Here is a 22646-nt window from a genome sequence, read left to right as displayed (position 1 = left end):
CACTCCCTGTACCTGATCTCGTCACCAGGGTCGATCCTTAAATTACCCCCTAATTTTTTTTACATTAAAAAAATATACATATTTTGGTTATTCTTTTACCATTTTATTTGAAAACAATCACAGTAAGGTACTTAATTGTTACCCAGGAATGATTTGACATTGAAATACAAACTGCTGCATTGGACCTTGAAGGTGAAGTTGTAAGTGACATTTGAATTTTAAAAGCCTATTTTATTATTTTTATCAGTGAAAAGGGAGAGACAATAACATCTGCTCTCGCCCCACGAGGTTTGAATTAACATATGTTTACATGCACTAAATGTCAACACATTGGGTTAAACTGTTAAATCAGACACACTCAATAAACACGGAGAGGATATTCAGGTTATGCTGAAAAACAAAAGAGACAGGAACAAGGTTTGGCGGCATTGTAAAGGCATCCGCATACTTGGTCCGGTTTGTTCCTAGCAGAACTCAGCTTGGCGAAGCTAACACCTGTGCCACGCATAATCCCTTATTAAGATTTGCTTTTTTTGTTTTGTTGAAAAAAGCAGAAATATTACTGTTTGTCCCTCTTGAGACACTGTACAAAACAACCTCCAGTAACACTTCATAAAAATAGTCACAAATCAATCTAAGATAAATCATGACTCTGCCATTCATTTTGACATTTTTTAGTCACCTGATATTACATCTAACCAAGATGTTTGATGCAGTATTGCTCAAGTTAACAACATTGGCATGAAAACTAGTCATCTGTCATTGAAAGACAACAATCACTTAATTGAAGAATCCTTATTGTTGACCAATCACAGACGAAGGGGTGTAGACTTCCGCTACCGAACTTTGGCTTGCCTCAAGAAAAATGTGCGCTCAAACAGCCGAACACCAAAACGAACAGAAACGTCACCAAATGATGTCATAATACAGTGCCTTGCAAAAGTATTCGGCCCCCTTGAACTTTGCGACCTTTTGCCACATTTCAGGCTTCAAACATAAAGATATAAAACTGTATTTTTTTTGTGAAGAATCAACAACAAGTGGGACGCAATCATGAAGTGGAACGACATTTATTGGATATTTCAAACTTTTTTAACAAATCAAAAACTGAAAAAATGGGCGTGCAAGATTATTCAGCCCCTTTACTTTCAGTGCAGCAAACTCTCTCCAGAAGTTCAGTGAGGATCTCTGAATGATCCAATGTTGACCTAAATGACTAATGATGATAAATACAATCCACCTGTGTGTAATCAAGTCTCCGTATATATGCAACTGCACTGTGATAGTCTCAGAGGTCCGTTAAAAGCGCAGAGAGCATCATGAAGAACAAGGAACACACCAGGCAGGTCCGAGATACTGTTGTGAAGAAGTTTAAAGCCGGATTTGGATACAAAAAGATTTCCCAAGCTTTAAACATCCCAAGGAGCACTGTGCAAGCGATAATATTGAAATGGAAGGAGTATCAGACCACTGCAAATCTACCAAGACCTGGCCATCCCTCTAAACTTTCAGCTCATACAAGGAGAAGACTGATCAGAGATGCAGCCAAGAGGCCCATGATCACTCTGGATGAACTGCAGAGATCTACAGCTGAGGTGGGAGACTCTGTCCATAGGACAACAATCAGTCGTATATTGCACAAATCTGGCCTTTATGGAAGAGTGGCAAGAAGAAAGCCATTTCTTAAAGATATCCATAAAAAGTGTTGTTTAAAGTTTGCCACAAGCCACCTGGGAGACACGCCAAACATGTGGAAGAAGGTGCTCTGGTCAGATGAAACCAAAATTGAACTTTTTGGCAACAATGCAAAATGTTATGTTTGACGTAAAAGCAACACAGCTCATCACCCTGAACACACCATACCCACTGTCAATCATGGTGGTGGAAGCATCATGGTTTGGGCCTGCTTTTCTTCAGCAGGGACAGGGAAGATGGTTAAAATTGGTGGGAAGATGGATGGAGCCAAATACAGGACCATTCTGGAAGAAAACCTGATGGAGTCTGCAAAAAACCTGAGACTGGGACGGAGATTTGTCTTCCAACAAGACAATGATCCAAAACATAAAGCAAAATCTACAATGGAATGGTTCAAAAATAAACATATCCAAGTGTTAGAATGGCCAAGTCAAATTCCAGACCTGAATCCAATCGAGAATCTGTGAAAAGAACTAAAAACTGCTGTTCACAAATGCTCTCCATCCAACCTCACTGAGCTCAAGCTGTTTTGCAAGGAGGAATGGGAAAAAATTTCAGTCTCTCGATGTGCAAAACTGATAGAGACATACCCCAAGCGACTTACAGCTGTAATTGCAGCAAAAGGTGGCGCTAAAAAGTATTAACTTGAGGGGGCTGAATAATTTTGCACGCCCAATTTTTCAGTTTTTGATTTGTTAAAAAAGTTTGAAATACCCAATAAATGTCGTTCCACTTCATGATTGTGTCCCACTTGTTTTTGATTCTTCACAAAAAAATACACTTTTATATCTTTATGTTTGAAGCCTGAAATGTGGCAGATTGTCGCAAAGTTCAAGGGGGCCGAATACTTTCGCAAGGCACTGTATATGCATTAGCCATTTTGACTAGGAAGCATATGGTAAGCTTAAAAAAAGCATCCAAATGTAGCTTGCTGGCACTGAGGGAAAATATACAGTAGGTCACGGCTGCACTAGGGCGAAACTGTCTAGTGATTGCAAGGGGTACTTTAAAAATAGAAGACTAATGGACAGTTTCGCTGTCTTTATGAGAGGTTTATAGCGCTAGTTTGCAATTGTCCACTAATAGCACATCCTGCTGGTTTATTATGTGGTGAGCATGGGCTGATGATGTCATACTGTCTGTGGTGTAATTATTGTATGGGAGGCTTCAGTGAGACTGCAGCTAGTGCAGATGGAAGCAGCACCATGTTGACAAGGGGAACTGTGTGGGTTGACACACTGTTGCTATTTCGATTCCCTCAGTACAGTTTCAATCCACTCCCTGAAAGAAAGAAAGTGCAGCGAGTGACACAGCCTCGGTGTTGTGTAGTTTTGTCTTACTGTGTCCTAGTGACCACCATTGCATCAATTCAAAATGAGGAGATGTGTTGCTTTTCATAGGACCCATGGGCAATCATTGATTGGCTCAAAGCACTGACTTTCCATTTCTAGAGCCGTGGTGGGCCATCCAGGCTATATATGAAGTGTTGGAAAGGTCTTGGGACGGTCTGTTGGTTTAGTGCAATATGCACTGTTCATATAACAAGACACCTTCACACATCACCTGGATTCTAAACAGGGAAGAAGCTCACCTTTCTCGCCTCATCTCTAATTCAGTTCTTATTACTGTGCCGCAGCACAGGTAGAAGTGGCTACCTTTGAAGTAGCATCTCCGCATGCTGTAGAGTGCTCTGGAGTAAAGCACTGGCAGACAGTCTGAGGCTAATGCTGGACTGAAGCAGCACTGAACTATCCCCAACTAGAATACTAATGTCCATATCAATACAGTAGCCCTTGCAGACAGACAGCCACAGAGAGTGGAGACTGCCCTCAGCTCCCTTCTCATGAAATATGATCTTAAGAACACCATGCCCAGTAGTGTGACAGCCCCGACAGAGCAGTGCTGTGACCATGGTGGCACTAGTGTGTTATTAATACCACTCAATGTGACAGGCAGGATCTGAATACAGTTGGTGGTATTCATGTGGGCCTGTTGCTATTCGTGTTTGGTAGAGCATGGACGGGAAGCTTCCGTGACAGTCCTTCTACTTATAGAAAAGCAATAAAAGTAGCAGTGTGGCGGCAGTCTGTGAACGCAGATAGTACCCTAAGAGATACTGTAGGTCACACGTGTGTGTGAGCCTGACATACAATCACGAATTGAATAGGATCTGTTTGGAGCCTAATAAGAGCGTATTCTGTTTAGGCAAGACAACCTAGGCTGTAGGCAAGACTTTAAATATCAAACACGCTGACAATTGGGCTAACATACACACATGACTCAGATGTATTGATACACATCGTTATTTGTAAAGTACGTGCGGAACTTAAATCTGTACCAAATTCTGTAGTAACAAAATTGTAATAACAGATAAATAAGAATTAGCTTAGTAACTACTATAAATAGACACCTTGGTTTTACATGAAGTCTTTTTTTGATGTAACACAATACTCTTTAATGACTTGAGCCCCTAGTGGTGTTGTGGGTTACCTGGGCATGTCCCTATGGTTGTATGACTACAACCATAATAACAATCATGAAACATTTCTAGAAATCCCCTAATTACAATGGTGACTGCGATACAGCGAGCCCACCTTTCAAAAACAGATCTGGAGAGAAAATAGAGGTGTTGGGAGAGGTGTTGTTTGCGGTGTGTTTTGCACTGCAGGTGTCGACTCAACAAGTATTGGATCTACTACATGTAACACCCTCTTGAAACATTGTCACCAAAATAAACTGAGCAATGCAGAAATGTCTGTGAGAGAACTGACAGTTGACTAATTTACTAGAAAACATTAGAACAAGAGAGTATTTTCCCTTTCCCAGAATAAACTTGGCCATGAGATGTCTCTCCCATGCATGCCAAACTCCACTGAAACTATTTTCCCAAAATTGTGTGATTCCCAAGGATGGGGGGGGGGTGTAATGTTGGTAAATTAATATTTTATCAATCAGCTACATGCAAAAAAGTAGGCCATCAATTTTTTTGTTAAAGTGTGAATGCTGATATGTTCCATTAACCAATTGCAATTCTAAACCCAGTGGTGCATGTATGGCCCTAAATTTGGAAGGGTAAAGTTGAGGCATCAAATAACAGGGTGCACATACTCTATGGAAATGATACTGGATTCTTAGAAATAATGTACCAAATGAGTGCATGAACTATACAAACGCCTGCATATTCTTTCATTTTTATTTTGTATTGGTCTTTTTTTAAGGTTCACATAAACAAACCACATGTTCTCCTTTAAAAAAGAATGGATATCTGTATACACATAATGCATTTACGATGTACATATTAATACATTAGGGTAATTGTCTTTTGCACAGCAAAGATATGACATTATGTTTATGAGACCATATAGGCCTACGAGAAAACGATATTATACACATAGCCTAATAAACGTAATACTCGACTGAATTTAACAACAGTTTTTAATTGCAGAAAAGCGTTCTGAAAGGAGAGTGAGGAACATCTACTCTAACCCATCGAGCCAAAAAGTAAACGTGCTTTTAAAACGTAAAGTTACATATTCGTGGACAATGTTGTTCAAGAAGAATGTCATTTCCATGAGGGAAATAGGTTGGGTAAACAAGCTCTAATACAAACCCTCTTATTGAAGAGTGGAAATCACTGTCCTGGTGCGCACTGCGAGTTTGGGGTTCAGTCTCAGCATGCAGTCCTCCCCTTTTCTGTAGACTATCCATGTTTCCCAGAATATCATTCAATAATAGGTGTTTTTTTTGTGCGGATTATGTCCACAATCATTGTAACAGCCCTCTTATATCCTTTCACGAGGAGCCGCAATACTACAGGCATTGCCTACACTCATTTAATGGACAGCGTGAAATAAACAGAAAAGGAAATTATTTGTGGAGGCAATTTTGGCTCCAGGACAATGCAGACTTATTCATGTTATTTCCTGCATCTTCCCCCCTCGAATCCGTTCGAGACCGAAATTGGCTCCTGGTTGCTTTCTATTGACGATTCGCTGCCCGTGCTCTCCCCGGAGAGGAGTCGGGTAACCCTAAAATCCGCTTTTAGTGTTTGTACGTCGTTTCCAATGCACATCTCTCCAAGGTCACTGATAATCTGGGACAGCTCCTGTTTACCATTGCCCACACAATCGTCATTCGTGTCTAGAATGTCCTCACACTCAAAGAGCATCGCTTTCTCCTCCTCCTCCTCTCCGATCAAGTCCTCTGTGATAGAGCCCAATTTGGGTGCGCTCCTGCTGCGCTCCACCGGGGGTTTGTAATAACACTGTCCGTTTAGAAGCTTCCTGAGGGGCACAAGGGGTATGGTTTGTTCCCCTATCAGCTGCTGTTGCTGGTGCCTTGCATCGTCCCTCCTTTTGAGTCTTTTAAATTCAGCAAGCGCTGTTGCCGAGGTCTGGTACAAAAGCAGTGCCATGGCCTTTGCCTTCTCCGGCTTGGACACCAGCACCGCATGGCACCGCAGCATCACTGCCTTGTGCTTCATCTCATGTCTGTATATCCAAGCGAAAATTTTGTGTAATCTTGGGTCGGCAACGCAATAGGTTATCCGGTGCAATAAATACAAATGTCCCGGTCTCCTCGCCTTGTCGTCCACATGCACCATCCGGATTCCCTGCGAGCTGATGGTCAGTTTCATCTTCGTGCCATTTTTGCCCATTTCGCTCTTGCCCCAAATCTTGCTCACAGCCACGTCCGTACAGCCTTCTCCTTTCGACTGGATGGTGGTGGCATTGCCCAGGTAGAGGACCGTGTATGTGGGGTCTTCGCTGGTAATTTTCACCTTTTTCCTTTTTGACTTGAACATGCTTCCAACCCTGTTCAGAGCACTCTCCGGACAAGACTTGGCAAAGGAGGTCAGCGCAGAGTAGTTCAAACTCACGGCATAACCCTTCTGCTTCGACTGTTTATCTTCATCTATCAGGTCGAACTTGTTCTTCTTCCAAGGCAGCATTATATGGTCGTGTCACGTAAACAGCAAAAAATCTACAACTACAGCGAACGTTTTACTGCAACTAAATCTTATCTTTTTACTGACCCTTTTCATATAATAGCAACTCCAATACAACAAACAGTCAAGTTATCCTGTAATTCATTTGTTCATCCTCTGAAGACTTCTCCATAACCAGACAACTGTGCTATCCCATTCTGCGGTTAATGATTGCTGTGAGGTTGATTCTGCTGTGAGTGGGATGGTCTACAGTGGATATATACTGGGTTGAACCATTTCAGTGTCTCTGCAGGGAACATGGAGGAGGAGACCAAAGTCAAACAGCTCTCCCTTGAGGATAAAATTGGCACTCAGAGCGCACTTACACATGTTTATTATATGAACTGAAATCATACGAATTTGGGAAATATAGGCTAATATACAAAACTGATAACAGCTTATATAGATCCGTCCTGTAAATTGCAACAATAATTCCGTTGTGCCAACATTCACTCAGAACACAACGGATATAACTTCTGTTTCTAGTTCGTTTAAAAACATAAATCTAAATGCAAGAGGGATACAAATCGAGCCTATACATAGCCTACCTAAAGTTTCATTATATCAATCGTATAATGCAAATTAACGCTGGTTTGCTGTCAATTATTCAATGCATGGCAATGCACCAAAATAATTATTTTGGTCCTCATCCTTTGTTTTATGCTGCCATCTGTTGGCAATGATACAGAGTTCCCCCCTGTACTGATAACATTCGTTCAAGCCTCTGTCATTCGTCTGTAACAAGTTTAAAATAAAATAACATTTAAGAATAAGAATGTTACAAGTAGGCTATACGTATAATTAGGCTAGAGTATAATAGTCTCTTCATGAAACACCCCCAAACAAAAGTGTGGAATCTTCTGAAAACTTTCCCCACAAAAAGGAAAAAATAACTGTATATATATATATATATTTTTTTTTTTTAAAGGCCTACTGTTATGAAAAAATATAGTTTACAAATCTATCTGAACTAGTTTGTGTTGCGCATGGATTGCAGAAATATAATTATAAATATATTGAGTAGGTTATATATTTAGAAATGAATACAATTTAGTATCGACATTTAGGTGGTAGCATCTGTCACATGACCTTGTCCTTGGCGGAACTATTATTTGCCAAATTATGTTTCCTTCAATGCATATTTGAGTGTTGGACACATCTTTTGGAATGTACCACAAATCAAAAGTCAATGCACAAATCATTACATTAAATCCTAATAAAAGCTATACAAATACACAGCGAGTTTGATTCAATAACCTCCAGGTTCAATAATCTCCAGAAATAAGTCTAATTATACATTAGAGAAAACGCGATTAATCTCGATAGTTATTCGTCATTCTGCAGTGAAGTTGGGACGTTCCGTTTCACTTCCTCATGGGATAACAATTCTCACATGGGCTACATTTTTACAAAAACAGATTTGTGGTAACCTTAACAAGCAAGGCTAAACAAAAATCGCAAAAATGGGCAAGAAAAAGTCTGCCATGGGGCTCGGGAGATCACTGATAAAGGAGAGACTCAACGCAGGCCGAGGCAACAAGAGGGGCGATACTTGGGTAACGTTAACTGTTACTATATGTTGATGATACATGTTTCAACAGCTAGCTAGCTAGCGAGCTAAACATATAACACGGTTCTATCCAGTTCTACGTTACTATTTCGCTGAGGAACGTTAATTGGAGGAAAGCAGAATTTGGTGAATACTGACCTGTTGAAAATGAACTCCATTGCCTTTGGAAAGTATTCAGACCCCTTGAATTTTTCCAAATGTGGTTACGTTACAGCCTTATTCTAAAATGGATTAAATAAACCATTATCCTCAGCAATCTACACAAAATACCCCATAATAACAAAGCTAAAACAGCTTTTTAGATAACAACTTTAATATTTACATAAATATTCAGACCCTTTGCTATGTGACTCGAAATTAAACTCGGTTGCATCCTGTTTCCTATGATCATCCTTTAGTTGGTTCTACAACTTGATTTGAGTCCACCTGTGGAAAATTTAATTGATTGGACATGATTCGGGAAGGCACACAAGTCCCACAGTTGACAGTGCATGCCAGAGCAGAAACCAAGCCAATAGGTTTAAGGAATTGTCTGTAGATTGTGTCGAGGCAAAGATCTGGGGAAGGGTACCAAAACATTTCTGGAGCATTGAAGGTCCCCAAGAACACAGTGGCCTCCATCATTCTTAAATCGAAGAAGTTTGGATCCACCAAGACTCTTTCTAGAGTTGGCCACCCGGCCAAACTGAGAAATCTGGGGAGAAGGGCCTTGCTCAGGGAGGTGACCAAGAACCTGATGGTCACTCTGACAGCTCCAGAGTTCCTCTGTGACGATGGGAGAACCTTCCAGAAGGACAGCCATCTCTGCAGCACTCCACCAAACAGGCCTTTATGGTAGTGTAGCCAAATTGAAACCACTCCTCAGTAAATGGCACATGACAGCCCACTTGTAGTTTGCCAAAAGGCACCTAAAGGACTCTCAGACCATGATAAACAATATTCTCTGGTCTGATGAAACCAAGATTGAATTCTTTGGCCTGAATGGAAAGCATCACGTCTGGAGGAAATCTGGTACCATCCTTATGGTGAAGCATGGTGGTGGCAGCATCATGCGGCAGGGACTATGAGACTTGTCAGGAATGAAGCAAGGATGAACAGATCAAAGTGGAGAGAGATCCTTGATGAAAACCTCCTCCAGAGTTTTCAGGACCTCAGACTGGGGGCGACGGTTCACCTTCCAACAGGACAACGACTCTAAGCACTCAGCCAAGACAATGCAAGGGTGGCTTTGGGACAAATCTGTGAATGTCCTTGAATGGCCCAGCCAGTGCCCGGACTTGAACCCGATCGAACATCTCTGGAGAAACCTAAAAATAGCTGTGTAACAACGCTCCCCATCCAACCTGACAAAGCTTGAGAGGATCTGCAGAGAAGAATGGGAGAAACTCCCAAATTACAGGTGTGCCAAGCTTGTAGCGTCATACCCAAGAAGACTTGATGCTGTCTAAAAACCTGTTTTTGCTTTGTCAAATTGCTTTAATTAAATCAATTTTAGAATAAGGAAGTAATGTAACAATGTGGTCAGAATACTTTCCGAAGGCACTGTACATGTTTTAATGACCGTCTGTCTTATTAGCTGTAGCTAGCTAGACAACTTTCTGATGACTAAACTTGATCTCACATTGCCAGCTCCACACCAGTGAACTGAACGATGGCTACGACTGGGGTCGTCTCAACCTGCAGTCAGTGACTGAACAGAGCTCTATGGATGATTTCCTTGCAACTGCTGAAATGGCCGGGACAGAGTTTGTTGCAGGTAAATACTCTATTGCATTGACGTGACAAGTGATCCTTGAAAACGGTCATCTACAAGTACTTTAGACTGGATTCCCAGGATGCAACTGATGGATAAAATGTTTCCCCAGAAAAGCTCAACATCAAGTTTGTGGCAGCTGAAGCTCGGGCAGGATTACTGACAGCCGAGGAGACGGCAAAGCTGAAGAAGCTGCACGAGGAGAACAAACAACTCCTCAGAATTCCAAGAAGGTGCAGTAAGCCCAGAGACTCCAAAGTTATTACACTGTCAACATGTATTTTATGTCTTCTTTCTAGTGGTCTTAGAAGTAAGAATTGTGCTAATATTGCATTGCTTCTGATGTATCATTACTGCCTTATTTTTCTTGTAATATTTCAGGCCTCACTGGGATGAAGGCACCAGTCCAGAGGTCCTCCAGCAGACAGAGAGAGACAGCTTCCTGGAGTGGAGAAGAGAACTGGCAGAGTATGAACCCCCCCCCCCCCCCATTAATTTAATAGGATGTAATTGTTTTGATGTTATAGATTGTGTGCCTGCATTAAACCTTTAACCCTATTCTTAATTGTCTGCTATAGCATGTTTTGGGAATGGATTTAAAAGTTGACGTGAAAAAAATCTTCACTTGAACTTGTTTGATCAACTCCAATAGCCTTCCTGCATCTATTAACACAATTTGTATAATTTTGTTTTCCTGCAGTTCAGTGTTGTCACTCTAACTTTGCCCACTCAGAGGGCTGTAAGAACAAAAAAATGGTAACCAAACATATGGGTTAAAAGGCATGGTGAGAGATTAATGCTGCACCATCCTGTTAGTAGTTCTTAAAGAGTAAGAATATGAAATTAAATAGTTACAATGTAAGAATTTTGTATATAAAAAAGTGTTCAACCAGACGGTTGATAGGTCAGTAAAAAGTATGGTGGACTAAGATTAGGGTACATTTTATTTTTTATTAAATATACTTATTTTGGTGAAAAATATTATTGAATGGTTGACAACACACTATTAGGCAACATAAATTGGATCAACCACATTACGTGGACAATTAATCAATATTCAGACTTAAGGTCGTCTATAAAATAATGCCTATAGTGAGCAATAGTAATGAAGTATTTTTGTAGGCACTAACTCCGCCATGGCTCATTGGCCAAAGCCTATGGGGAAATCAATGTTTTTTTGTAGTGTTTTTGGATAAATGCCGAAAATAAAGTCTGGTAAACACAGGCTTAGGAGATCTTGTGTTTTGTTCTATGAGAATCTTCATCAGCTAATGTCACCTTTTGTGAATTTTTAAGCATTTATGTAATCAAAACAAGCAAAGGTTGATTCTATTATCTTAGACTAAAATGTATAAGATCTCCAAAGCATGTATTTATCCCAAAACTCCATTATTTCCACCATAGAAATGGCTGAACGAAACAAAGGTAACTCATTTCTGTTTTTTAGGACTACAAACTAGCGAGTTCTATAATAGTAATAAAAAAATGCCACTTTATCATATCTCAAAATGTAGTCTGAACGTGTGGAAATATGGAAGAACCGGGATCATTTGAAATGTAAGGGACATCGCACTATACACCACCTGAAAACGCATTCATTTCCATTTAATTTCATATTCACATTTGGACATACAAATTACAATAATGTCCTTATTTCATTTATTTAGCTGTGCTTACCAACCTATAAAAGCCATTGAAGCAGACCTAAAGTAGTTTTTGTAATAGTGTTGAGATGAGTAAAAATGCAATGCAAATTGCCATTCTAATATGGCATTTCTAGTATGGCCCTCTTGACTTCTCAACCACCTGGTAAAGCGCTGTTACTTCCAAAGGTTGGGGGTTAGGGAGAAGAAAAAAACCTGAAGGTCTTATGAGTTAGTAATAACCCTTTAATTCACCTTAAATTCCTAACACTGTTTTATGTCAGCAGTGCCTGGAAGTTTATCTTATCTTGTTTTATAGGCTTGAAGAGGAGCAGAAAATGATTCTCACACCTTTTGAGAGGAATTTGGATTTCTGGAGACAGCTCTGGAGAGTGATTGAGAGGAGGTAGGAATCAGAGCTGCTCGGTCTTGTGACACTGATTGTCAGCTGTTCGATGCCTTGTATGATGGTGGAAATTTTGTGAATTTCCCTCTGCAGTGACATTGTTGTTCAGATTGTTGATGCCAGGAACCCATTGCTATTTCGTTGCCCTGACCTGGTAAGTAAACGGCCTAAGGCTGTCACATCAAACAATTTAGTCCAATTTTTCTTGAATGTGGGATGAAATTGCCAGGTGGGGGAACCCACCCCAACAAACTGATAGTATGGGAAACATTGAGGTATTTCACCCATTGATCTTCCTGGTTCCTGTAGGAGTGCTATGTAAAAGAGGTGTCCCGGTACAAGGTGAACTTGTTGCTGGTGAACAAGGCTGACCTGCTGACCCGGCAGCAGCGGAGGATCTGGGCCAGATACTTCCAGAGAGAGGGCCTCCGCGCTGTGTTCTGGTCCGCACTGGTGGAGAACGAGAGGCTGGAGGCAGAGGAGAAGGTGAGGAGGCAGTTACATTTTAATTGGAAGGTCTTAGCCTGTTTAAACCTGGTTACTTTATTTGACTGATGAAAGACAAGTTGCTAGGGTTCTCCTCTTCTGCCCTTGTTCACTCGTCACAGGGAATGGAAGTGGAGGAGCAGGAGGATGAAAAGAGCGAAGCGGAGGATGAAGACGGGGGAATGCCAGACAACGACAACATGAGCCGAAGACAGGAAGTAGAGGATAACAAGGAGAAGAATGAGGAAGAGAGCGAGGAGGAAGAAGATGAGGAGAGCGATATGGAAGGGGAGCAGTTTAAAGACTGCGTAGCAGAGGGAGACTGGCAGACGGCATCGGAGGGTGAAGAGGCATCAGAGGATGAGGAGGCAGACGACGAAGAGAGTATAGATGGCTCCACCCACGGCTCCTCCTTCCACAACTCCAGTCGCCTGCTGACAAAAGATGAGCTGCTTGCCATATTTAAGGCGGCTCACGATGGGCCAACGTTGAAAGAGGGCGAGCTCACAGTGGGGCTGGTGAGTACACATAGATACACACACTGGAAATCGATAGGCTCAAATGTTGCAGTAGGAGAACAGGTCTTGTGTTTGGAGTGACGTTTGTGGGATCTCAATTCTCCTATATACTCTATGAACAGGTCGGGTATCCCAATGTGGGCAAAAGTTCGACCATCAACACCATTCTGAGAAATAAGAAGGTGTCCGTCTCAGTCACGCCTGGGCACACCAAGCACTTTCAGGTAAAGACCGGCTCTAATGTAGCCTGCTGGACCTCTTAAAATGTGTTCCTTTGGTGACGATACATTCTTTTCTTGTGGGGTCAAAACATTCAAGTGTGTTTGTGTGTGTTCCAGACACTGTATGTGGAGCCAGGTCTGTGTCTGTGTGACTGCCCTGGCCTGGTCATGCCCTCCTTTGTGTCCACTAAAGCTGAGATGATGTGCTGTGGGATCCTGCCCATCGACCAGATACGAGACCATGTGCCTGCCATCTCTCTCATATCCTTCAATTACCAACCCTACACACCGCTCATCTGTTAACTTATGGGTGTAGAAGAGTCATATTTATTGTCCCAATCAATAGATAATACTAGAACCATCTCTTTCTGAAATACATTTGAGTCACGGTTATTAGATCTGTTTTAAGTTGGACGAAAATAGAGCTGCGCATTTTACATCGGTAAAGGAGTTTTCAGATGTTTGATTGGGTGTTCGGTGTGGTTAAGACCTTAACAGACTTCTCACGTGTGTCAGACAATTCCTCGGGATGTGCTGGAGGGCACCTATGGCATCAACATCATCCGCCCGCGAGAGGACGAGGACCCCGACCGCATCCCCAACTATGAGGAGCTACTGATGGCCTATGGATGTGAGACTATAAACCCTGTCCGTATTCAGTACAGCACAGTGTAGAACAACTGACATAGCACAACGTTAGCCATATGATAGTGATGGAGTCCGAACAAGCCATTGGCACTGTTCTGATCGGTTCTCTTTCAGACATGAGGGGCTTCATGACAACACACGGACAACCTGACCAGTCGAGATCAGCCCGTTACATACTCAAGGATTACGTCATTGTAAGTTAACCCTCATCCTTCTCCTCCCGCTGCCAAATACATGCTCTTGTTGTACAACTCTGGTTTATTAGGCAGAATAGTCTAAATATTGTTTAGTCTGTTTACCTACAATTCAGTAGGTAGTAATGGGAGAGCAGCACCACTAACTGCTTCTGTCTGACCATCTCCAGGGTAAACTGCTGTACTGCCACCCTCCTCCCCACATCAGTGCTGCAGACTTCCAGCCCCAGCACAGCAAGTTCCAGGCCGGAGATGCAGACGGTGAAGACTCCAAGATAGGCAACAAACCGAGCAAAGTCAAGAGGCATGAGAATCTGGTGGACAAGAACTTCTTCCATCAGGTACAGTAGAAGGCAACTCGATAGAAATTACATTCAAATGCTGCATTTGCAGAAGTGACACCAAACTCAAGCGAGTCTAGGCAGATTACTTTATTACCATGGGTTGTAGTGAAATGGGATAATTCAGATAGTAACCCCATTGTGTTTTTTTATTCCAGGAGAATGTTCGGGCGCTCACAAAGGGGGTCCAGTCTTTCATGGGTTACAAGGAAGGCAGCGTAGGCCAGCGTGAACTGGTAAATCAAGGGAAACCTGGCTTAGAACAGCCTGTGGGCAAACCCTGGAAGAAGCATGGCAACAGGAACAAGAAAGAGAAAGTACGCCGACTCACCAAGCACCTGGATGCCTGAAGAACATCTATAAACAGTTAGAAATCACTGGTAGTTTGGATTGTTAACCCCCAAAGGACCTTCCAATGCAATTACACAGGAATTGGTATGTAGATACTGGTCAACAACAATAACCTCCATTGCACTTTGCAATATGGAGAAACGGGGAAAGGTTGCCTTTTGATATCAAACATAATTCAGGATATTCTGTGTAACTCATCATGCATTGCAGTGACAGTACATTCCACTATTACCAGAGCAGAGTTGGGGTCAACTCAATTCCAGGAATTTCTGCAACTGAGATTGAGCCTTACTCTGAACCAGAGGAAATTCATTGGAGATCAATCAGTGAAGATTGTTATTTTTTCAATAAGGTTTGTTACAAGGTGCAGCCTATTGTACTTTACAGCAGGGATATTCAGCAGGGGGTCTGCAAAAGTATATTAAAAAAATAAAATAATGCTTTTTTTAAATGTCAATGTTTTTACGAATATCGCTAGTAACAGAATATAATTTTTCAACTTTATTTGTCAACTAATATTGAGCAAATTACACTCACACTCGCATAGGAATTGAAAAAGCACCCGTGAATAGGCTACCAGTGCAGCTTGTAAGCTTTCTTGACTTGGGACATACATTTTTGCCAACACATAGCTAACCTTTCAGCGAAAACGTGTTTTGGAGTTACCTTTTGTAGTTAATAGGTTATTTTAGAGTTTACACTTCCACGTCCAACTATAATGTGGCTGCTGGTAAGCTTTTTTGATTTGGGCATAACGTACATTTTTGCTAACCTTTGTTTAACCAGCTAAAGAGCTGCTCTTAGCGAAAATGGTTCGAGTTACCTTTCTGGTAATTATATTGCGGGAAGGTAAAAAAAAAAATGAAACACTACCATATCTATTTATTTTAAAATGAAGATTACTTCTTGCCATTATCATTCACCTGATAAGACTAGACGTCATATTTTTTATGGTATGATGGGGGAACTTGGTTTCCCCTGGGCAAGGAAAGACCCCTGCTTTACAGAGATAATTAACTTGTTGGATTCCCTACGATCTACAACCAGACTGCTACTTTGCTATACATTTATTTGAAGCAACAACACTTGTGTAATATCCCTGATTAAATAATTATATATGTTGGTTTTCAAACGTTCATTTGTGGTGTTTTGGGGTCTCTTATGAGTGTTTGCAATATTTTTCCTGATTTGTGCTCAATGTACCATCGAACTGCCATAACAAAAGCCTAAACGAGGTGCTTGAAGCTATAGCCAGAGAGGAAGAGGCGAAGAGAGGTTTTACTCCGCCCATAATCTGTACACGAAAATAAACCCACGGTATGAGAATTTTTGTATGGCGTTCAGAGAGTCTGTCGAAATTGGGCAACAAAAACATGAATTGCTAATTTGCTACGTGAGGCTTATTTGATCGAATAGAAGTTTCATCATGGTTAGGTTGTTACAAATGCACTGATAAATTGGCGCACGTGGCATTTTGGCAATTTACCCAGTAAACAACCAGTATATCAGAGTTGCGGCTGCTGTCATAGAGCTAGATAGAGGACTCATCGTGAGTATTGCCACCATTTTAATGTACTTAACTGGGTGGGCATTCCTATATGAGTTGGGAGCATTCAGCAAATGAACAACCATTTACAGATTATAATAACACAGACACAAAGATGAATCATCTATTTATCTCTATGGTCTGTTCACACGTATCTGCCCTCTCATTGGCTAGAATGGTCCCACCTGATCTCACCTCTCGCCTGCCTTCCATCTTTGAGGACAGGCATTTCCATTGTTTGAGCTGTCACTCGAATATCAATATAATAGACAATCTTTGCGATAGCTCACATTTTCTTCTCAAGAGAACTGCCCTTTATCTTTCAATGTACAGCAAAAATGTGTCTGACTGTACCATTAGAAATGTGTTCCTTGGTTTGCAATTGATTTGCTTTGTTGCACATGACTGGTGTACGCAATTATGTCCAAAGCGAAGTACATTTTCATATTAATATAAATTAAATTGGCCGAGTTTCTCATTACATCTACCTCCATTTGTTTAGTAAATGCATCAACATTCCCTGGCAAGATCATGCGTTTAAATTCGTATACTGAACCAGTGTCTCTATTGGGCAGCGCTTTTGTGAAGTAAATGTGCATGTGATCAGGGCACAATCGCGCACATCTTTTACATACCTGTACTGTGCACCACCTGTCGCTCGCGCCACTGACGCAGCTGGTCATATTTGCCATTCCCTAAATTTGTTTTAGGTCAACGGCATAGTTAGAAGATATGGGAGTGAAAGCACAGAGTGTCACAAATGGACAAAGCAGAGCAGAAAGCCTTTCGTTTGACTTTACGTCTTGGTGGCGCCACGACATTATATCGACCTGTTTTTCAAACAGACAGAACGTTTGCATCTCGACCGGACTCGTCTGTTTGTCCGTGCTTCTTTTGATAATATCCTGTTTTATGTGAGTATGTGGATAATTATGCATTTAAACCTGGAGTAAAGGCTACTTTATTATAGATGTTTTACTTCACTTTTGTCCGAAATGCTTGTTCAAGGCTGGTATGTCTGAGATGCAGAGGCCGGGACAGGAATTCCGGCAAGGAGGCAGCCTGTGTCCTCTACTGTTTCTTTGGCAATTTGTGCAGCACCATCGGGGCATTTCTCTCCAATCAGCTGGCTCTTCAGGTGACAAAACGACATTCTATTTCCAGACCCTGTATGGGCCTATACTGTATAAGATCATCATTACCTGCTACGTCCATCTTCAATTGTGATTGTTTTAGGTCATAATGGGTGGTTTTATGGCAGCTGTAGAAGTTATTCATTTCATCTCCATCTTCCCGTTATTTTTGCGTTGGAACACCAGAGCAGGTAAGCGAGAGGGTGAGTCCCTTTTAAGCATGTATCACTTTTGCCATTTTTTCCCCCAGAGTTGCTCACAATAGCCCTTTTGACACAGCTTGTGCTTTGTATCCTGTCCTACAAGCCCTTATCAACGCACTACACTTGCACAATATGCATAGGCAAAACAGTAAAGAAATGTTTTATCTATAAAGCTGAGATACCAAACAAATGAGGCTGAAGAGAGGGCCTTGTGAAATATATATATTTTTATGTTTCAATGGGCAACATTCAGTCATCAGAGCTGCAATCCTTAACCTTCGCCCCCTTTTCCCCTCAGAGAAGAGGCTGAGGATGATGAAGAGGAGGAGGAGGCAGAACTTCATGGCTGTGTCTCTGCTGTTGGTGGTGGGTGGAGGGAGCTACCTAACCTCCAGGACCAGCCATGGGCTTGTAGACAGACCTCTCACTGGGAGAAGACTTCTTCTCACTGACCTCCTGCATGTAAGTGTGCAGATTCTCCTATGAATTCACTCTTCTATTACCTCCCATGAATTCCAGAGTGACCTTTTCAATGGCTCACTGACTACGCTTGTTTTCTTGGGCAGGACCGTATGGAGGTCCTCGGTTACATTCTTGGTCTGCTTTCTTTTGTGATTGCCTGGACCTCTAAGTTCCCTGACCTCTCCAGAGCAGTAAGTGACACTCCGTCACAGTTCACGTCCATTCATGTCTGAGTTGCCCATACTTTGCTGTATTGTCACAACAGTCCCTCAAAGCAAACTGTTATGTGGTAAAACACGGCGTTATACATAACATAATGCTCACCGCAATACTGCATAATGCCCGTAGCACTTTAACCTCTACGTTGATCTTTTAGCACAGAGGGGAGAGTTCAAGGGCACACGTGTCCTCTGGGTTGCTGTGCTCTTTGGCCGGTGCCCTCTACACCTCGGCCATATTACTTTACGACACCCAGTATGAGTTTGTACTGAGAGCCATGCCGTGGCTCCTGGCGTCAACGTGCTGTGCAGCCCTGGATCTTGCTGTATCCTTCTCAAGCTTATGAATATGTGAATAGAATATCGGGTCATCTCCCTGAATTGACAGAGTTCTAATTTAATTGAACCCCAACCTCCCTCTTTCAGTTTTGTCTTGACTTTGTGGTCAGATTGTGGTCCTGTCCTGGTGTAGGAAGGGTACCCCTGAGCAGCAGCCTAGAGGGGGTTCTCCAGATACAGAGAGTCTCCTGGGCGGCTCCTCCCCCCCCGGTCAGCACAACCCCAGTGGGAAGACAAAACAAAAACACCCAGTAAGCCCACAGTCCTGTCTTCATATGCCCGGGTTGGGGAGCTGGACTCTGAATGTCTGATTAAATACTTACTTGTATAGAAAGTATTGGAATGAAAGACCAACTAAAGATCTTTAAGCTACAGAATGAAAGACAAAATGGCAGTTTGAGAACTCTCATTCATATCCAGGCTTTGCTTCACACAGTATTTGATATTCCTCTTTTTAAATAAACACCACTCTTATTTCCTCATGTGAGTTGGACTTGGATGGAGCACCTCCCCGGGTTCTCTCCAGTAAGAAGAATCTAAAGTTTGCTGACATGGGGCATTACATGGATGTCAACATTCAACCCGTGCGAAAGGTGAGGGTCAAGACTTCTTCAGAATGTCTGCCATGGGCAAAGATTTTATTTTTTAAAACTTGACATATAACTCAGATTTGTACCTCCTTCGATGTATGATTTCAGGTGTGTCTAAAGGAGGTGACTCTCTCTAGGGAGGAGGGGGTTTCAGAGAGCCATCCCCTCAGGAGGACAGTGAGGGTAGTGAGAGTGGATGAACCCTGCACCTCCGACACGTTCTCAGACTCCTCATCCCTCAACTCGGATCTGGAGGTCAGATGAAGACAAATCTTTATATCCTGTAAAATCATCTTCTACAGTGAGATATGGTCCAGGTCTTCCGAGTTAGTGAAGTGTAGAATGTGGTAGTCAAGAGATGTGAACTGTAAAACCACTTTCTGCCACAAGGTGGTGATAGTGTTCAACCTACCTCCACACACTAGGTGCTTGGGATTTATCTACACGTCAAGGAAGCTGATCATTTTCTGTCAGAACACATTGCAGGCATTACATTGCAAGTAATGAAGGTAATATCAAGACCTTTACCTGCAAGCTCTTCTGAAGTGCTTTGCTTGCCAACTTACTATTTATTTAACTTTACTTCATTATGCTCAGGTCTTCCCATGTGAACTTGCTATTCTGGTCCACTCATAACCAACCTGTCATCCTCATAATTAGGAAAAGTTTAGAATGGTTAGGGTGAGCGTGCGACGTCTTTAATGCCTTGTGGGAAATGAATTTTCTATTGGCACCCTCACATCTTTCGAATAATTGTGCTCTCTGTGGTTTTGCAGAAAGCCAAGTCACAGAGGATGTCATTTAATCTGAAACAATTGCAAATGGTGTGAGGGAAAACAATTGGAACTTTATACTATTCACCAAACAGGAAAAAGCAAATGATGTGAACCTCCCCTGGCAAAGTGCATTAAAGAGCAGTAGGGCCCAAACAAGGGTTCAGAACATTCTGTAGTTAACATGGCTGAATTGAGTCATTATCATTTTGTCAGCAGTGGCATTCTACAGCTATGGGCTGTAGTTTGTGTACAATATGAGGTTTTTCATCCGTTCACTTAACATCTCAAATGTTACTTGGGGATGGGCTGGCAGCCTGGCACACGTGTTCCTTTAGGTCTGAAGGGCTGTTCTGGATTATTTGAATGTAATGCCCCTCTACCTTCATTTCTATTATATAATACTAGACTGTCTAGGGCCATACAGCTGCAAAGTTGTTTGGTCTTATTTGGAGAACAAACGGGCCAAGTATTTAAAGAATTTAATTTACTACTGAATGATATAAAATTAATTAGCATAAACCATGATGCTGACAAAGGATTTAGGTCATTTTTGCATATCACTATTTGCTTTTGTATTGAATTCTCATGAGGAAATAAAAGGCCATTTGCAATTTTGCTGGCTGCATAAACTCACCACAGGGCTCTGTATAAATGGTCTGTTTTCTTGTTACTCTGAAACCAACCCCAGCCACAAGAACGCTGCTTGGAATTCCCATTAGTATTGTTTTTCTTGCTCATTTCTGCTGAGTGCTTGTTCGAGTTTGGTTGAGGTGAGGCGGAGGGTTTGAATTGTTCAAGATTTGCGTTGTGGCCCCATTATTCTGCTTTTAAAAATCAAGGGTTGAATAGCAGGGCCATTCTGCCTCGGAAGCAGGCACAAAATGGTTGCCTAGTCTATAGGAGAGTCGTCACTCAGCTGCTATTTTGGGAGCCGTTTACAGTCTCCTGTGTGTTGCCTGCTGGTCAGGGGCTTGGCTCAACATTTTGGACACTGCTCTCCAAGGACTGAGGAGTTTTTTTGGTTGAACATGTGACCACATTGACTATCACAGTTTGCAGGTTGCAGTGAACAAATTAACATTTGTGTTTTTACTGCAGTGTAGAATATTTCCTTAGAGACCAAGAACACAATGTAATTAAGAGGTAGACATAAACAATGTGTCAACCATAATGAATATGCATAATGGGTAAACGCTATCTCTGCCCTGTAACAACACAACTGTCTTTTCTCCAGTGGGATTTTGAAGACGCAAATGCACAGTGGAACAAACTGCTAAAAGAGAACGTGGATGGGTTTCCCCTGCAAGAATGGCCGACGAACCCAAGCCCAAAACCCACCTGCAGCTGTGGTGGCATCATTTGACAGGCTGGGAAGCGGGTATAAAGCAGAGTGGGTGAAGTGGTGTGATAATTTCAAACACTGGTACATGACCTGGTGACACTTCCTCATTACATCACATGGTCAGATCTGTGTTTCGGATTGTGAATATGAAAGAGAATAAAAGTGCAAAAATTGATTTTCCATCAAACTTTGTTTTTGTCATGTCTTATACTCTCATTGGGTGTAATACGTTATTGGTTTATTGACAACAATGTGGACATTGAGCCAGCTGGTTTAAGTTTCATGGAAGATTTAATTAATGGATTCAATTACTAATGGATGCACTGTATGGCTGTGCATCTGATTCTCTTTGTAAGTTTGTCAACTACAGATGCTGTCATCGCTCCTCAGATGCTCAGCTTGCCTCAGACAGCTTTCCTGTAATGGGTTTGCACCACTCATTAAACAGATGACACCCAGACTCCTCATCAGTTTGGCGTCTGCGTGGACTGCACTAAATAACGAGACTGTGTCACTGTAGACCACCCTTAATAAAACAATATCGCTCCATATCTGCCTCGCAAGGTCAAGGGTTCACTTCCTGAATTTTCCTAGTCAGGCCAGGTTATCAGTGCTAAACTGGGAAAGGCCCAGCAGACCTGATTGGAGCCAGATTAGAGGACAAGGGCTCCTCCGTCCTTCCCAGTAGCTCCCAATTCTCTGCCTGTCTGGCCCGTTTCTCTAACTAGCGGATAGTATGTGGCCAGAGTTGTTTTAACTGATAGGCATTCAAGTGACTTCCCTGGGTTCTGATAAAATGACATATATTAGAGCAAAACTGTGAAGCACATTCTTCACCACATTACATATCCTTTGACATGTCTGCTGAAGACATTGGTCTGTGACAAGAATGACGGGTATCCCAAGAAATTGGTAATATATAAACAAAAATATAAATGCAACAATTTCAATAATTTTACTGAGTTACAGTTCATAAGGAAATCAGGCAATTGAAATAAATTCATTAGGCCCTATGGATTTCACATGACTGGGCAGAGGTGCAGCCATTGGTGGGCCTGGAAGGGCATAGACCCACACACTGGGGAGCCAGGCCCAGCCAATCAGAATTAGTTTTACCACGCAAAAGGGCATTTACAGACAGGAATACTCCCAGTTTCATCAGCTGACTGGTCTCAGACAATCCTGCAGGTAATGAAGCCAGATGTGGAGGTCCTGGGTTGGCGT

General features: G+C 42.0%; 3 protein-coding genes across 3 annotated transcripts; 2 read left to right on the top strand and 1 right to left on the bottom strand.

Moving 5' to 3' along the window:
- Positions 1–4874: 4874 nt before the first annotated feature.
- Positions 4875–6880, bottom strand: fam43a (family with sequence similarity 43 member A). Its single transcript, XM_064934935.1, has one exon. It carries the CDS (start codon positions 6644–6646, stop codon positions 5612–5614), a length of 1035 nt encoding a protein of 344 aa, XP_064791007.1. The 5' UTR covers positions 6647–6880; the 3' UTR covers positions 4875–5611.
- A 1144-nt stretch (positions 6881–8024) lies between these two features.
- Positions 8025–15949, top strand: lsg1 (large 60S subunit nuclear export GTPase 1). Its single transcript, XM_064934934.1, has 14 exons — positions 8025–8238; positions 9882–10008; positions 10118–10238; positions 10387–10473; positions 11968–12054; positions 12148–12208; positions 12364–12540; positions 12663–13058; positions 13181–13282; positions 13397–13540; positions 13787–13910; positions 14042–14121; positions 14292–14462; positions 14621–15949. The coding sequence occupies exons 1-14, from the start codon at positions 8146–8148 to the stop codon at positions 14810–14812; spliced, it is 1962 nt and encodes a 653-aa protein (XP_064791006.1). The 5' UTR covers positions 8025–8145; the 3' UTR covers positions 14813–15949.
- Positions 15950–16920: 971 nt separating this feature from the next.
- tmem44 (transmembrane protein 44) lies at positions 16921–21603 on the top strand. Its single transcript, XM_064933179.1, has 10 exons — positions 16921–17273; positions 17368–17497; positions 17596–17683; positions 17994–18157; positions 18262–18348; positions 18534–18701; positions 18825–18965; positions 19203–19307; positions 19413–19559; positions 21315–21603. Exons 1-10 carry the CDS (start codon positions 17092–17094, stop codon positions 21441–21443), a joined length of 1341 nt encoding a protein of 446 aa, XP_064789251.1. The 5' UTR covers positions 16921–17091; the 3' UTR covers positions 21444–21603.
- Positions 21604–22646: the final 1043 nt, after the last annotated feature.

The sequence above is a fragment of the Oncorhynchus masou genome, chromosome 24 (genome assembly GCF_036934945.1).
Source record: "Oncorhynchus masou masou isolate Uvic2021 chromosome 24, UVic_Omas_1.1, whole genome shotgun sequence".
Taxonomy (NCBI): domain Eukaryota; kingdom Metazoa; phylum Chordata; class Actinopteri; order Salmoniformes; family Salmonidae; genus Oncorhynchus; species Oncorhynchus masou.
This window is presented reverse-complemented; position numbering and strand designations above follow the sequence as displayed.

Coding starts and splice junctions, on each gene's coding strand:
- tmem44 (XM_064933179.1), top strand. CDS start 17,092: ATGGGAGTGAAAGCACAGAGTGTCACAAATGGACAAAGCAGAGCAGAA. Junction 17,498..17,595: donor CCAATCAGCTGGCTCTTCAG/GTGACAAAACGA, acceptor TGATTGTTTTAG/GTCATAATGGGTGGTTTTAT. Junction 17,684..17,993: donor GCGTTGGAACACCAGAGCAG/GTAAGCGAGAGG, acceptor TTTTCCCCTCAG/AGAAGAGGCTGAGGATGATG.
- fam43a (XM_064934935.1), bottom strand. CDS start 6,646: ATGCTGCCTTGGAAGAAGAACAAGTTCGACCTGATAGATGAAGATAAA.
- lsg1 (XM_064934934.1), top strand. CDS start 8,146: ATGGGCAAGAAAAAGTCTGCCATGGGGCTCGGGAGATCACTGATAAAG. Junction 13,283..13,396: donor GGCACACCAAGCACTTTCAG/GTAAAGACCGGC, acceptor TGTGTGTTCCAG/ACACTGTATGTGGAGCCAGG. Junction 14,463..14,620: donor ACAAGAACTTCTTCCATCAG/GTACAGTAGAAG, acceptor TTTTTATTCCAG/GAGAATGTTCGGGCGCTCAC.